The sequence below is a fragment of the Arachis hypogaea genome, chromosome 18 (genome assembly GCF_003086295.3).
Source record: "Arachis hypogaea cultivar Tifrunner chromosome 18, arahy.Tifrunner.gnm2.J5K5, whole genome shotgun sequence".
Classification (NCBI taxonomy): Eukaryota; Viridiplantae; Streptophyta; class Magnoliopsida; order Fabales; family Fabaceae; genus Arachis; species Arachis hypogaea.
The window spans coordinates 10,203,988-10,219,612 of NC_092053.1; the positions used below are offsets into that span (position 1 = coordinate 10,203,988).

General features: G+C 38.7%; 2 protein-coding genes across 2 annotated transcripts; one reads left to right on the forward strand and one right to left on the reverse strand.

The window, feature by feature from the left end:
* Nucleotides 1–6,483: 6,483 nt before the first annotated feature.
* On the reverse strand, nucleotides 6,484–7,221 carry LOC112769545 (uncharacterized). The gene has a single exon (XM_025814054.1). The coding sequence runs from the start codon at nucleotides 7,219–7,221 to the stop codon at nucleotides 6,484–6,486; it is 738 nt and encodes a 245-aa protein (XP_025669839.1).
* Nucleotides 7,222–11,451: 4,230 nt separating this feature from the next.
* On the forward strand, nucleotides 11,452–15,322 carry LOC112771464 (uncharacterized). Its single transcript, XM_025816226.3, has 6 exons — nucleotides 11,452–12,483; nucleotides 12,560–12,768; nucleotides 12,843–13,077; nucleotides 13,596–13,681; nucleotides 13,943–14,034; nucleotides 14,513–15,322. The coding sequence occupies exons 1-6, from the start codon at nucleotides 12,385–12,387 to the stop codon at nucleotides 14,749–14,751; spliced, it is 960 nt and encodes a 319-aa protein (XP_025672011.1). The 5' UTR covers nucleotides 11,452–12,384; the 3' UTR covers nucleotides 14,752–15,322.
* Nucleotides 15,323–15,625: the final 303 nt, after the last annotated feature.

Sequence of the window (15,625 nt, forward strand, 5' to 3'; positions counted from 1 at the left end):
TGTAACCTGCTGAATTCATCTTATTTGTTTAACGTTTCCCCTACTGATCTCTTATGTGTTTCCATGTTTCAGTGTCAATGGCTGGCGAGTAGGTTGGTCTTAAAAATTTGTTTCAGATGTTCCTTAATGACAGTGAGGATAGTTCTGCCACTCATACTGATGCCGCACCAGCTTCTACTACTGCCGACGCACAATCCTAACCCCCTCAAGGGGATGCGATCGGTACAAGCACGGGTCCACCCCCCAACAAGAGGTCGAGCAAGAGGGGGCGGGGCCCGAGGTCATCGTTGTCGATAACCCGAGGAAGAGGAAGCCGTCTTCGAGTCCCGAGGGAGCCCTTACTATAATGGAAAAGAACTTTGATGGCGGGAGCTTTATTGATTGTCAACTCATGCCCAGCACAGAGGACATCTTCCATGGTGGAGACTTTGCCTCCCAGGCCAAATGGGTGTACTGCACCTTACTTCGGGCGGCCACCATAGCAAGGAAGGCGGAGCCCGTCTTGGCGGGGGCTCGATCTCTAGAGAACAACCTTTAGTCATCCGTTAGCGCCAATGAAAAGTATAAAGCCAAAGTGAAGTCTTTGCAGGCGCAGCTGGCCACTTCTGAGGAGAAGGTGAAGACTTCTGATGCGACGGTCGCCCGTCTTACCGAGCGGGAACTCACTTTAGAGGGCCAGCTCAACGCCGCTCAAGGTCGGGTGAAGGAGTTGGAGAAAGAGCATGACGATGCCGTCTCCTTGGTGAACACTGCCAAGTCTGAGGCTGCCAAGTCTGAGGCTGCCGAGTGGAAGAAAAAGCACAAGGAGACGGTGAAGCTCGCTCGGAATGCTATTGGGGATACCGAAGAGGCGATTAAGGCTCAAGTGAAGTTGTTGGTCCCCGACTTTGACACTTCGGTGGTCAGTGCCTTCAAGACCATTAAGGATGGCAATATCGTTGATCTTCCGAAGAAATGAGCTTTTTGTACTTTATCTCTGTCTTTGTTTGGTAGTTTGTAAGACATCTTTTGCCGTTCTACCGTTCTGACTTTTTGAAGCCATCTCAGGGCTTTTATGTGTAATTATTTAACTTTGAAACAATGTTATGACAAAAACGAAGCTGAGCCGTGGCTTTTTCGTTTAAGCGCTTGAAGTTTGGCCTTATTTAATAGCTGTTTGTTGTAGCGTTCGTGACTTCAGTGGTTCCTGGGGTGATCAGTCCCGAGATGTCGTGTCGTTATTGAATTGGTTACTTTACTAGGCAAAGTAATTTGATAACAATTTTGAACAGTGTATTAAAATATGAAACGAGAGAGGAACAATTAGTGTAGTCTGAATACAATTATATCATGATAAATTGCAATTCACATAGACAACCAATGGGAGATAATGTGAGCATAAAATAAAACGGGCCTTACTAAACACGGACATTGGCTGCCCGCCGGGTGTGCTTCGACTTCTAGGAGTAGAATCTTCTTAGGTTTTTTGCATTCCACATTCTTGAAACCTCTCTGCTGTCTAGTCGTTCCAGCTTATAGGCTCCGTTGCCAACTACTTCCTTTATCCTGTATGGATCTTTCCAATTTGCTGCCAACTTTCCTTCCCCTGGTGTCGGGATCCCCACGTCGTTGCGTCATAAGACTAGGTCGTTTAGCTCGAAATATCTCTTTAGCACTTTAGCATTGTAACGCAGGGCCATTCTTTGTTTCAACGCCGTTTCTGACAAGTGGGCCATCTCTCTAGTCTCATCTACTAAGTCCTTCTCCACGGCTTCCTCGACTCCTCCCAAGAGTAATCGTGGGCTCGGTTCCCCAATCTCCACGGGTATTATCGCCTCAACCCCATAAGTGAGTCGGAAGGGCGTCTCCCCGGTGGAGGATTGCTGCATTATGCAATAAGACCATAGGACCGACGCTAGCTCGTCTGCCCAGGCTCCCTTCTTCTGGTCAAGTCGCTTTTTAAGACCTTGTAGGATGACCTTGTTCGCTGCTTCAACTTGGCCGTTAGTTTGGGGGTGCTCGATAGACGAGAACTTCTGCTTTATCCCCAAATCAGCGAGGAATTTCCCGAACTTTTTGTCGGCAAACTGTGTTCCGTTGTCTGAGATGACAACCTCCGGGATTCCAAATCTGGCTATTACTTGCCTCCACATGAACTTTCGGCAGTTCGCCAAGGATGTGCTGGCCAACGGCTCAGCCTCCACCCACTTGGTGTAATAATCGATGGCAACTATTAGGTACTTGACCTGCCCAGGCCCGACCGGGAAAGGTCCTAACAGGTCGACGCCCCATTGGGAGAATGGTCGGGAGGCCATCAGCAGGCTTAGTTCAGTCGCCAGCGCTTTATGAAAGTTGGCGTTTTCCTGGCATCTCCTGCATTTCTTCACGAACTCTTGGGAATCCGCCATCATTGATGGCCAATAGTAGCCAGCCCTGACGAGCTTTCGAGCTAAGGCCTTTCCTCCTATATGGTGGCCGCAACACCCCTCGTGGACTTCGCTTAACACGTAGTCCGTCTGGTCGGGGAGTAGGCACTTCAATAAAGGTTGGTTCAGCCCTTTCTTAAATAGTTGGCCTTGTATTATTATATATTTGGCCGCTTCTCTCCTCAGTGCTTTTGCTGTCTTGTCGTCATCAGGGAGCTTACCGTTTTCCAAGAAATCGGTTATTGGATCCATCCATGAGGGGAAGTCGGCCGCCCGAGTTATATGAAAGGTCACTGTTGGTTCCTTCACTAAACCTTAAATCAAAGATCGGTTTCCTGTTCCTGGCTTCGTGCTCGCTAGCTTTGATAGGAGATCAGCTCGGGTGTTTCTTTCCCTCGAAACGTACTGTACCGTGACCTCATTGAACTCCTCACTCAGCTTTTTGACCTTCTCCAAGTATTTTTGCAGCAGTGAGTCCCTGGCTTGATACGTTCCATTAATCTACGATGTAACGACCTGATAGTCGCTGAATACTTCCATTCTGGTGGCCCCGACTTCCCTTGCCAATAGTAGGCCGCCAGGAAGGGCCTCATATTCTTCTTGGTTACTGGACACTGAAAACTCGAATTTGACTTATTGCTCATACACGACTCCAGTTGGACTCTCTAGGATGATTCCCGCTCCCCCGAATGTTTGGTTGGAGGTTCCGTCTACATGGAGTTTCCACTGTGTGGTCGGTGTCTCGGGAGGGTTTCCCGTTACTTTCACCAGGAAATCAGCCATTGCTTGGGCCTTGATTGCATGTCTGGGTTCGTACTGTAGGTCGTATTGAGATAGTTCGATTGCTCAGGTCATCATCCTACCCGCTAGGTCGGGTTTTGGTAGTACTTGGCGGATCGCTCGGTTCGTCCTAACGATTATCTGGTGTCCTTGGAAATATTGTCGCAACCTACGGGAGGAGGTCAGGAGCACATATGCCAGCTTTTTCAGCTTACTGTATCTCAACCATAGTTGTCAGAACCGGACCGGACTGGCCGGTTCGATCGAAAAACCGGTAAATCGGTAGTCTGGCCGGTTCGATTGAAACATTGGACCGAACAAGGATCTGAACCGCTAAAAATTGGGCAGTTCATCATAAATCGGACAAAACCGGCCGGTTTGATGTAATCTGTGAACCGGCCGGTCCTATGGTGCTCCCAATAAATGCAGGTCTTGGGTGCTCGAGCAGCATTTGAATATTGGATCCAATATTCAAAAAATGCATGCAATAGGTATCAAACCCATGCCTCCTTGTTAGGCTTCAATAAGGAATGCCGCCAAGCTGATGCTTTCATTTGTAAATCTATGTGCTAATTATTTTATATATTATATACATAGCCTAAAAGACTAAGAAGAGGGGCAGGTGGGGCTTTAAAGGCAGATAAGTCGTGACAACCTCAGCCACTGACCAACCAATACCATTGCTCACCAAACTATACATTATACAATACAACTCAGTAAAGGAAATTAGGATCCAACAAAACACAAACTACATAACATACTTATTATCCACCTTCCCATTTGTCACCCCTCATCATCTTATATATTACACCTTCGCCACAACTGAATTATTTTATATTTATTTAATTTAATTTTAGTTTTATAATCAATTTTTTAATTCTTTGAAATTTATAGAATTATTAAAATAAGTATAAAATATTTTAATATTTACATTTACATATTAAAATGTTAGTAAAGATATTTATTTTAAATTTTTTACAGTATTGAGTTAGTAGTTCTTCGAAGATTTCGACTTAGGACTAATTAGTAGGGACATATAAGCATTACCACTAAATTTCACATGATAAATTAATGGAGGGACATAATGTGTTCATCATTTACTATCTTGAAGGACCAAATTGGTACTTTATTTTTTTTTTCAAGGGCTAATTAATCTGAAGTCAAAAATTTTAAGGACCTAATTGTCACTTTATTCAATTTTTTACTATTTTATATTTTTTATTTACGTACGACCGGTTCTATCGGTTCAACCAGTGACCCACCGGTTGAACCAGTGACCCAGTGACCCAGTAACCTGATCGGTTCGATCACCGGTTCGGTTCTGACAACTATGATCTCAACTCTGCCCCTTGCAACGCCTTGCTCACAAACTAGACTGGCTGTTGAATCTTTCCCTCTTCCCGTACCAGGACGGTCGCCAAAGCCTCATCAGTTACTGCTAAGTACAAGAACAGCGTCTCGCCATTCTTGGGTTTGCTGAGGACAGGGGCTGTCGAAATTACGCTCTTGAAGTGATTGAATGCTTCCTCGCACGCCGGGGTCCATTCAAACACTATCCCTTTTTTCATCAAGTTGAAGAACGGAAGAGCTTTGGCAGCCGACGCGCTGAGGAACCGGGATATCGCCGTGAGTCTTCCCGTCAGTCTTTGCACGTCTTTAACACATCCCGGGCTCGTCATCCGCAAGATTGCTTCACATTTCTCTGGGTTGGCTTCCACTCCTCTTTGGGTTATCATGAAACCCAAGAACTTCCCGTCTTGCATGGCGAAGGCGCACTTGAGAGGGGTAAGCCTCATGTTGTGCCGCCGAAGAGATGCGAACATGGTCTCTAGATCGCTGATGAGGTCTTCGGCCTGGGTGGTCTTCACCAGGATGTCGTCTACGTACACGTCTACCATTTTGCTGATAAGACTACTAAATACCTTATTCATCAGCCTTTGGTATGTAGCTCCTGCGTTTTTTTGTCCAAACGGCATCACCTTATAGCAGTACGTACCCATTGGCGTTATGAACGCCGTTTTCTCCTCATCTGGACGGTGCATTGGTATCAGGTTGTAGCCAGAGTATGCGTCCATGAAACTCAGAAACCGATACCCCGATGCCGCGTCTACTAGAGCATCAATGTTAGGGAGGGGAAAGGAGTCGTTGGGGCATGCCTTGTTGAGGTCGGAATAGTCCACACACATCCTCCATTTCCCATTAGCCTTCTTGACTAAGACTACATTTGACAACCAGGTCTAGTAGTCCAGTTCTCAGATAAACCCCGCTGCTAACAAGCTGGCCGTTTGCCTGGCCACCTCGCCAGCTCTTTCCTGGGACATCTTTCTTCTTCTTTGTGCCACGGGTTTGGCCTCTGCTTTCACAGCCAGGTAGTGTGACATGAACTGGGGGTCAATTCCTGGCATGTCGGCTGGGGTCCAGGCGAACAGATCACCGTTTGCTCGAATCATCTCCACCAACGGATCTTTCAAGTAGTGAGGCAGGTTCTGGTTCACGAAGGTGAACTTGTCTTCCGATTCGCCGACCCTGAACTTCTCGAGATCTCCTTCAGGTTCAGGTCTTTGCTTGTTGTCGACCCTGGCATCTAGGTCAGCTAGGAAGACCTCGGATGCCTCTTTTGACTTCTTTCTTAGGGAGAGGCTGGCATTGTCGCAAACTTCATATTACTGCTCCGAGCTCATTGATTGTTTTCCTTCCCAAGATGAGGTTGTAGGCCGTGGAGTCTCTTAGAATAACGAACTCCGCCATTACCGACCTTTTCCCTCGACCTCCTCCTATGGAAAATGGTAGGGAGACTATTCCATCAGGCTTGATAAAGTTATCTCCTAAGCTGACCATACCGTGTTGGTGGGTTTTCAGGTCGGTGTCTCGGAGACCCAGAGCATCAAACACATTTCGGAACATGATGTTCGAATCGGCTCCGGTGTCCATGAGGATTCGCTTGACCAAACCAGTTCTCACTCTTGCTGTGATAACCATTGGAGGGTTCTACAATAAGAGGTCGAACCACTGGTCCTCTGGTCCAAATGATATTGACGGGACTCTCCTGGAGGAAGGCCGTGGACTAGACGATGACACAGCCAAGGTTTTGGCATCTTTTCTGCATGCTGACTTCGACCTAGGGGCAACATCTCTCCCGACTACAACGTTTACAATGGTTAGGCCGCATTCATTATCCTCCTCGGGCTCTTGCCTTGGTCTCACGGCGCGGCTCCTGTCGTCGCCAGATCGGTCCCGATCTCGTCTCCTGGGTTCTCATGAGGTGAGAGAACTCTGCCAGCTTACCTTCCTGGATCGCCTACTCCAGAGCATCCTTCAGGTCAAAACAATCTTGGGTTTTATGGCCGAAGCCTTTGTGGTACTCGCAGTAGAGGTTTTTGTTCCCTCCAGTTCTATCCTTGAGTTGGCGGAGCTTCGACAAGATGCCTTTGTCGGCTATTTGCTGGTACACCTCGATGATCGGGGCCGTCAGGGGATTGTAGTTAGTGAACTTTCCTACCCGGGAGAACGGCTTAAAGGTCTTAGCAGGCCCTCCGTCCCTGGAGTGCTCCTTAGGCCTTTTTCCGTTACCGGGCTGACGAGCAGGGTGATAGGCGGGCTGCCGCTTGTTGGCTGCTACGACTTGGCTAACCTCCTCGTCGTTGATGTACTCCCAAGCCACATTTTGGATTTCTTGCATCGTCCACACGGGCTTGGTGGTAAGGTACTTCCTGAAATCTTCGTTCAACAGCCCATTCGTCAAGCACAAGCTGGCCACCGAGTCGGTTAGGCCGTCAATCTCCAGGAATTCATCGTTGAACTTGTCTAGGTACTTCCTTGTCGGTTTCCCGCTTCTCTGTGTCACCCCTAGCAAGTTGATCGGGTGCTTAGCTTTAGCAATACGAGTGGTAAACTGAGCCAGGAAGGTGCAGGTTATGTCCGCAAAAGTTGTCACGGAGCCTTGGGAGAGAGCGTTGAACCAGCGGATTGCCGGCCCTGCTAAGGTTACGGGGAAGGCGTAACATCTCACTTCATCACCCACACCTTCTAGATTCATCCTGGCCTCAAAGGCCGTTAGATGTTCTAGAGGATCCTAGGTGCCATCATATCTCATGTCCGTTGGCTTATCGAAATTCTTCGGTAGCCGGACCTCGAGAATGGAGTGGTGAAAAGGGGTTGCCCCCATGATCACAAGGTGTCGTCGCCTCCGTGGTCTTTCTCTACTATCCTATCGGTTTTCCTCCTCGGTGTGTCTCGCTGGAGGTTGGGTGTAGATTATAGGGTCTTGTCGTCTCCTCGGCACCTCTCTACTTTCCCCTTGGCTTTCTGGGTCGGACCGGGGGGTCGGTGTGCGTCTGGAGCGGTCTCTTTAGGGACTTCTCCCTCTGGTTTCCTCCCTCCTTTGAGGAGATTGGGGACGATATTGGCTCGGGGCAGGCTGGTAGCGCTCTCTGCTCGCTAGCTCCGGCTCCAGGTTTTGCACCCTGTGGCGCAGCTCCTGCATTATTCGAGCGCTGTCGCTCCCCGTCCCTCCGAAGGGACGTCTTTTCTGGGAACGGGAGGGAAGCTCACGTCGCCGGGGGGGATCTTGTGCGCTCACGGGAGGAAGCCAAGGAGGCTACCCTACTGATTCGGTGAACCACTTCCTCCCCACGTGGCTCGCCTCCATCATCTCCTTCCACAGAACCTAACAGAAAATCCATTCAGGCCAGTCCCCACAGACGGCGCCAAATGTTCGGTTGCCGGGTACCAAACGGGTTGAGTAAACGAAGTGGGTAAGAGAGACGAGGGGAATCTGGACCTGGTTGTTGGCGAACGGACGGATCTCTCGAGTTGTGGTATTGAAGAGTGGAAGGCTGGGATCACACGACCTCCGATCCCAAGCAGTAGTGGTGTAAGGGAAAAGCCACCTGCAAAAAGAACTCCGACGCTCAAATCAGAAATCTGTATAGATGGCACCAGCTGTACAGCTGTCAGGTGCTGCGCTGGAGGGGTAGAGATATCGGGTTAATCCCTCGATTCGGATCTCCCGTTCTCACCGGGTCAGCCATTCGAATCAGGGCGACGCACCAGCTGGGCTGGACCAGAACATATTGTTTTATGTTTCTTTAATTTTATTTTCATTAATTACGATTGTCTTATATTTTCTCTCATTACCTTCTTGTTGACATTTGAAAACGCATTAACGATGCATTTTTCTTAAATTATTATCCCATCAAATCTTTATATATTTGAATAATAACAAAAATACTATTTCCATGATAAAAAGCAATCATTAAATTTATTATTATGTATTATATATATATTTATTTATTTAACTCTAATATATATTTTATACTTAATATATATTTTATAGAGATAACTAATAAATAAATTTTATTATACACATAATATGATTGATGTAATAATTTAAATAGTTGATAAAAAAGAGTCAAATAAGTAATGAATAATATGGCAGCATATATTTGAATGATAGTACAAAATTATAAAAAAAAAAATCTTATCTTCATAACATTTAGGGAAAATGGTTTTATAAGGTATGATTAAGGACTAATAAAACTTATAAAAGCGACTTTGAATTGAAAAATGCAAAATTTTAAAATTTCAATGCATTATCATATCATAAAGTGAAAGCTTTTTTTAACAAACAATTAACTTTCTTTGAAATTCTTATCACCACGTACAGTATTTCTTTAATTTGTTTCCATTTATCCATTACTTTGAATTTTTTTTTCATAACGTTTGTTACTCTTTATTTTCTATTCGAAGTAATATATTTTATACCTTTAATTATTCCACTATTATCTTTTTGCATTAATTAGATACTGTTGTTTAGTAATATCATCTTTTGATTATAATTGATTCCATATTTCATAACAATTTAAATAAAATAATACATAAAATATTAAGATAATTGAGTTTTTAGTTCTAAAGTGCTTATTTTATAGAAATGTGATAAAAAGTAATAGTATTATGAAAGACGTCATTTTTTTAACTTCTCTATAAACATCCAAATAGTTTTTTAGAAAACTGTAATTTGTTTATGAAAATTGTATCAGACATTAATACTACTACTTTTCATAAGTTAAAAAATCAAAAAATTACTTTTTAAATGGGTTCTTAATGGGATAAGACTTTGTTGATATTGTTTTTATTTCACACTTTCACTTTTAATTTTCTTTACAAAATTATAAAACAAAAAATACTAAGTGTTTGTTTGGTTGTCTTTAAATCGATGAAAAAAAAATTCTTTTTTCAATAAAAAAAGATTTTTCTTTTATTTTTTAGTGTGTTTGGCAAATTTCTAACAATATAAGTAATAGCACTAGAAAAATAAAAAAAAACATCTTTTTTAAGAAGTTACAATTTATATATTTTTTAAAAGATATTTTTCCTTAAAAAAAGATATTTTCACACCATAAATAAATAAAAAAGTACTTTTATCTTATTTTATCTAAACATAATTAATAAATAAATAAATAATTACATGAGATGTCCAAACATAAAATCATTTTTATTTTTATAAAAGATCATTAGAAAAATATATTTTTTTAAAAATGGCATCCAAACAAACCCTTATAGTATTTTTATACATCGAAAATCAGTAACTACTAGTATTTTTACTCGTAATAACATTACGGGAATATAAATTTTTTAAAATTATGGTCCACTTTGTTCTTATAGCATAAATTATGCATGACACACAAGATTTATAAAATCAAACTATTTTTATAAAAAAAAATCGTAGGTTGACAAAAGTCACTAAGAAGACTAAGTATCTGTAGATAAAAAATTAAATAATAAGATTTTTAGTTATTATTTTTATATGAAAAAGTATAATTTTTATTAATAATTAATTTTAGCATTTGTTATCTAAAATTTAAAATAATTTAACGTGTATACTTTTACATTTAATTAGGTATTAATTGTTAAGTCTGTTGTACAAATAGAAATAATTAATTTTTATACTTGCTATTTAAAAATAATATTTTTTGTCCCTGTGTATATAAAAATATAATTAGATATTAGCATACAAAAATTATACTGATAATTATAAAATTAACTCAAAAATAATTTTTTTAAAACAATTGAATCTTGATTCTAACTTTTAATTATAACATTAGTGTTCTCTCCAAATCATATGTAATAAATATTTGAAAGAAGAGAAATGAAAATATAGATTAAAAAGATAAGCGGCGAAAATCTAAAACTAAATAAAAAATTATGTGTATAATAATAATATAATAATAATAATATTTTTATTTAAATTATATTATTTTGTTAATTTTGTTTTTTGTAGAAGAGAAAGATAGAAAAAATAAAGAACGAGAGAAAAGAGAGAGAAAGATAAAGATGAAGAATGAGAGTGAGAGTGAGAGTTTGTTAATTTTGGAAGAAAAAAATTTATTTTAATTGTAAAAAAATATCGGATGAAGTATTTTGATTTGTCAAATTACTAATATAAAATATAAATTATATATAGAGTAAAAATAGTAGAGAGAAATAAAAAAAATGGAGAGAAGTAGATGAGAGAATTTAGGAAGGGAGATTATTAATTTTGAAAAAAAATATTTTCTCTCAATTTTAATAAGAGAGTGTCATGTGACACATTTGACTATTAAATTAGATAGAAATATATGATACATAATATAGGTATATTTCAGTTTCAATTTTAATATTTTAATTTTAATTTTAATGCAATTAAAGAATGTCATATTGTACATTTTGATTGTCAAATTAGTAATTAGTCATTAATATTGATAATGATATATAAAATAGATAGAGTGGTTGAAGGAATGAGAGAAATAGAGAAAGAAAGAGGGAGGAGGGGATAACTCTTTAATTTTAGAGGGAAAGATTTGATTTCAATTGCAATGAGGGAGTGACATGTGGCACATTTTTGTTGTAAAATTAGTAAGGAGAAGGGAAGAATTTTTTAATTTTGGATGGAGGGAAATATTTGATTTCAATTATAATTAGAGAACGATATGTGACACATTTTGGTTGTAAAATTAATAAGGAGGAGAGGAGAATTCCTTAATTTTGAAAGGAAAAATTTAATTTCAATTGCAATGAAAAAGTGACATGTGACATATTTTGGTTGTAAAATTTGAGATATATAATAGATAATAGATTATAAAATATATATTAAAATAAAAAATATAAAGATTAAAAATGTGTGAAACAAACAACACATACATATATAATTACATACAAAAATATATAATAATTAAATTTTTTTATATTTCCTTAACGTTTTCTCAAGAATAGAAATAAAAACTCAAATAGAAGACAATTATTTTATTTAATTTTTTTTTCTGATGAATTCATGAATGTATAAATTTGGCATTATGATAGCACAGTTGTTGGTGTGTTGTATCCAATTCAGTGTTTATCTTTCAATTTATGATTTCTCTTCTCACTTCATTGATTCATTCAGGATTCACAGCACATTTCCTGCTGAATTCTCTTTCATTCTTATTTCTTTCTGTGGAATTTTCCTCCTTACATTAAATCACTTTTGACTTATCCTTACACAAGTTATTAACCTCTTCCATATCAGACTCACTCCTTTGTTTTCTTTCTTCTGATACCTGCCAGAAATTCTTGCTGTTTTTCCGTTTTGATCAGAGTAAGACAATTAACACCTCCTTATATAAGGCTTCATCCTCAAGGAATCATAACATCACATCACAGCTTTGTTTTTGGTTTTCTGTTTTCCTTTTACCTCTTCCTCTGGTTCTGGTTTTTCTGGTATTCTGTGGGTGGTTCTCATTTGCTTTAAAGTGTTTTAAGGTTGTTTTGTGTGTTGGGTTAAGTTTTCTTCAAATAAAAATGGTAGCTGTTTTAGCATTGGTTTTTTAATGAGAATCTGAGTCTCCGGCGAGGTAACTAAAGAGAGAAATAGAAAAAAAGATTTGAGATTTTGAAGGAGGATGGAATTGGGTCTCTAAAAACGTCAAAAAATAGAAGTCTTTGTTTTCTCGCATTTTCAATAGCTTTTCTTTCTCTCTCAATTCAAATCCCGACAATCTCTCTCTCTCTTTCTCTCTCTGTCCCTCTCTCTCTCTCTCTATCTCTCTCTCTCTCTGTTTTGGTTTTCAACCCAATCTGGGTTGCCTCTGTTTTCGGGGTTGGGACAGAAGCTGAAACTCCCTCTCTGAATTTCTCTGTCTCTCTCTGAATTTCTTATCTCTGTCTTTCTCTCTCTCAAAAAACCATGATTTTCGAAAAAGGGTCAATGCATTCTTCTTCTTCCAACCTTGACTGCTTCCTCCGCTGCACCACCCCTGTGATTCCATCCCAGGTTCTTGCAAAGGTATGATCTTTTTCAATTTCCCATGGAATATATCGATGATGATCATTGAACGAATGATGAGTTTTTGTGTGGGCAGTCTGAGATGAAAGGCCTGAATCGTTTGTGGCATCCATGGGAGAGAGAAAGGGTGGAATACTTCAGTCTTAGGGATCTATGGAACCGCTATGATGAATGGAGTGCGTATGGTGCTGGTGTCCCTATCACCTTGCCCAATTCTGACACACTTGTTCAGTACTATGTTCCTTACCTTTCTGCAATTCAGATTTTCACTAGCAACACCTTCAGGTTTCTCTCTCTCTCAAAAATTTTTTCTTTTTTGTAGTAGGTTAGTTAATTGATGAATTGATATTGAATTTCAGGGAAGAGTTTGAGACAGGGGAGTGTGAAACAAGGGATTCATGTAGTGATACCTTGAGCGATGAGAGTGAGTGTGAGAAGTTATGGAGATGGGATGGGAGTTCCTCAGAAGAAGGTGGAATGAATAATGTAGAACAAGATTCTCATCAATTGCATTTTACTGATAGATTAGGTCATCTCTATTGCCAATACTTTGAGAGATCAACTCCATATGGAAGAGTTCCTCTAATGGATAAGGTAATTTAATTTTCTTAGGCCATATCTTACTTCAACAAGTTTTATTATGTTTGTTTATTGTTACTACTACTACTTCCTTCAATGGGGTGCATCATTCATCTATATCTGTCTTCTGCTTTTTCTCACCTTAACGAGGTAGGAACCAATTGATTAGCCATAGAATTTTGGGAAAGTACTTAAAGGTGTTTTGATTTAACCAAAATTCCATGAATGATAGCTAGCCTCCGTAGAAGTTAGTAAAAGGTTTTTTTTTTTTTTTTTGCCTTTTGACTTTTCAAGTATGAATCTAGCTAAATACATACTCTTTTTTTTTCTGAATATTTTCATTTTTATTAATTATACACTTCTTTATAAATTTTCCCTTTTCTTTATTTTTTTAAGCATAAATTCTTCCAAAACTTTTTCTTCTTCTTTTAAATTAAGCAAATAGAAGTTCCTCTGACACAAGAGTTAGCATTATACTAAAAAAAAAGACCATAAAGATTCCAATAATGGTTTATGATTTTTTTTTTTTTCAGATCACAGGGTTAGCTCAAAGATATCCAGGGTTGATGTCATTAAGAAGCGTAGACCTTTCACCTGCAAGTTGGATGGCAGTTGCATGGTAATTAATTGAATAATTTCCACTTTTTTCTCCTACCCCTATCTACTTTTTCTTGACCATGACCATATCCATCTTCAATCTGCCACCAAAAAAGGCAAAACTATAAACCTAAATGGTTAAGAACATTTTATTTTGAATAGTATTTGGAATTGGCCCTAACATTTATCATTCAGTTATGTATGTCAACATTTACTATTAGTACTAGTGAAATTTATAGTAAATTTTCATTCATACTTTACATTTATTTTTGTTAAATTTCAGGTACCCGATTTATCACATTCCCATGGGAAGAACAATTAAAGATCTTTCCACATGCTTCCTCACTTACCACACACTTTCATCTTCATTTCAAGGTACTAAATATTATATTTTACTCCCATGATTCTCTATTTTCTATTCTTCTAATTTTTCCTCCAATTTTTCATGTCTCTAGCCGTGATGGAAGGGCCCATCAAAATTCACTTTCTTGAACCGTACAAATTTTAAAAGAAAACATGCCAAATTGTTCTTTTTTTTTAAAAAAAAAAAAAAAGAAAAAAAAAAAGATCTTTGACCGATATTATTGAATAAAATTATTTTACTATAATTTAATTTATATGTATTCAAAATACTTGGCTTATGGACCAATAATTTAAAAAAATTTTAATATGAAAAATTCTTTTATACTGTCAATGTAAAATAATTAATAGTTAAACCACAAATTCGAAAAAAATTTTGTCTTTTATGTAATTGTCCTTATTATTTTTTTGGCTAAATATAAAATTATGAATAAGATGGTTTGCAAGTTTGCATGATGGGGGTGTTGTGTTCACATTTTGATGTATGGTATAGGTATGGACCTTGATGATGATATTGAGGGTGGACATGAGAAGAAAAAGGAAGAAGTGGAAGGAATCTCTTTGCCACCATTTGGTTTAGCAACATACAAGATGCAAGGTGGGAATGTGTGGGTCTCAGGTAGGGACCAAGAGAGGCTTGTCTCACTATTGAGTGTGGCTGATTCATGGTTGAAGCAACTTAGGGTTCAGCATCATGACTTTAATTACTTCATGGGCATTCGCCAAGGCTAAAGAGGAAAAAAAAAAAAAACATAATCAAAAGGTCCACTATTATCCTCTCTACAAAGAATTTGCACTTGCAAATTAAAGGAACAAGAAATATTGATAGCTTAAGGGAAAGGGAAAAAAAAAAAGAAAAAAGATAAAAGATAAAAGAAAAAAGAAAAAGGAAAAGAAAAGAAAAGAAAAATCCTCCTTTTTTTTTTTTGGGTTTATTTGGTTGTTATGCATTTTCTTGGACCATACCATTAATTGGTTTTTTTTTTTTTTCTTCTTTTGGGTCTTGTGGAGTGAGGAATAATATTAACAATATTGATGGAGTTTTAGGAGTTGAGGGGGATTTGTTATTAACCCTTTTGAGAGAGAGAAAGAAAGAGCATATTTTAGGAGCAACCCCCGTATTGTGAATGTATAGAGAGAGAGAAATAGGTGAGAAGAGGAAAAGAGGGAATGAAGTGAGAGTCTATGTTTAGAAATTTGATGTTTATGTATCATCACTTCACTTGCTATTGACCGTGTTAATGGTTAATGGATTGGATGAGTGATTTCATATCAATGGAGCATCCTTGCACATGTTTTCTAATTTCCTTTCATTTTTCTTTGGTTATATATAATTGTTCTTAGTATCTAATCTTAGTACCGAATCTACATAATATGTTGTAAACTTATTGGGACTCTTGAGAAAGAAGGAATCTAATAGAGGGGATTCTTGAGAAAGGGATTTTAATTTAATGGATAGCAATGCATCTTCGATTATTTCCGTGTGCATCCAAATTGAATATTATTACTCATTTTGATAATGAGTAATATTATTGGTTACACACATCAATAGGAAAAAAGCATAGAGTAAACGTATGGTGTTAATAATGTCACTAGTTTGATAAAG

Bases quoted from the DNA above. Each gene is read 5' to 3' on its own strand.
- LOC112769545 (XM_025814054.1), bottom strand. From the start codon at position 7,221: ATGAATCTAGAAGGTGTGGGTGATGAAGTGAGATGTTACGCCTTCCCC.
- LOC112771464 (XM_025816226.3), top strand. From the start codon at position 12,385: ATGATTTTCGAAAAAGGGTCAATGCATTCTTCTTCTTCCAACCTTGAC. The intron at 12,484-12,559 runs GTATGATCTTTT...TTGTGTGGGCAG, and splicing joins CATCCCAGGTTCTTGCAAAG to TCTGAGATGAAAGGCCTGAA. The intron at 13,682-13,942 runs GTAATTAATTGA...GTTAAATTTCAG, and splicing joins AGTTGGATGGCAGTTGCATG to GTACCCGATTTATCACATTC.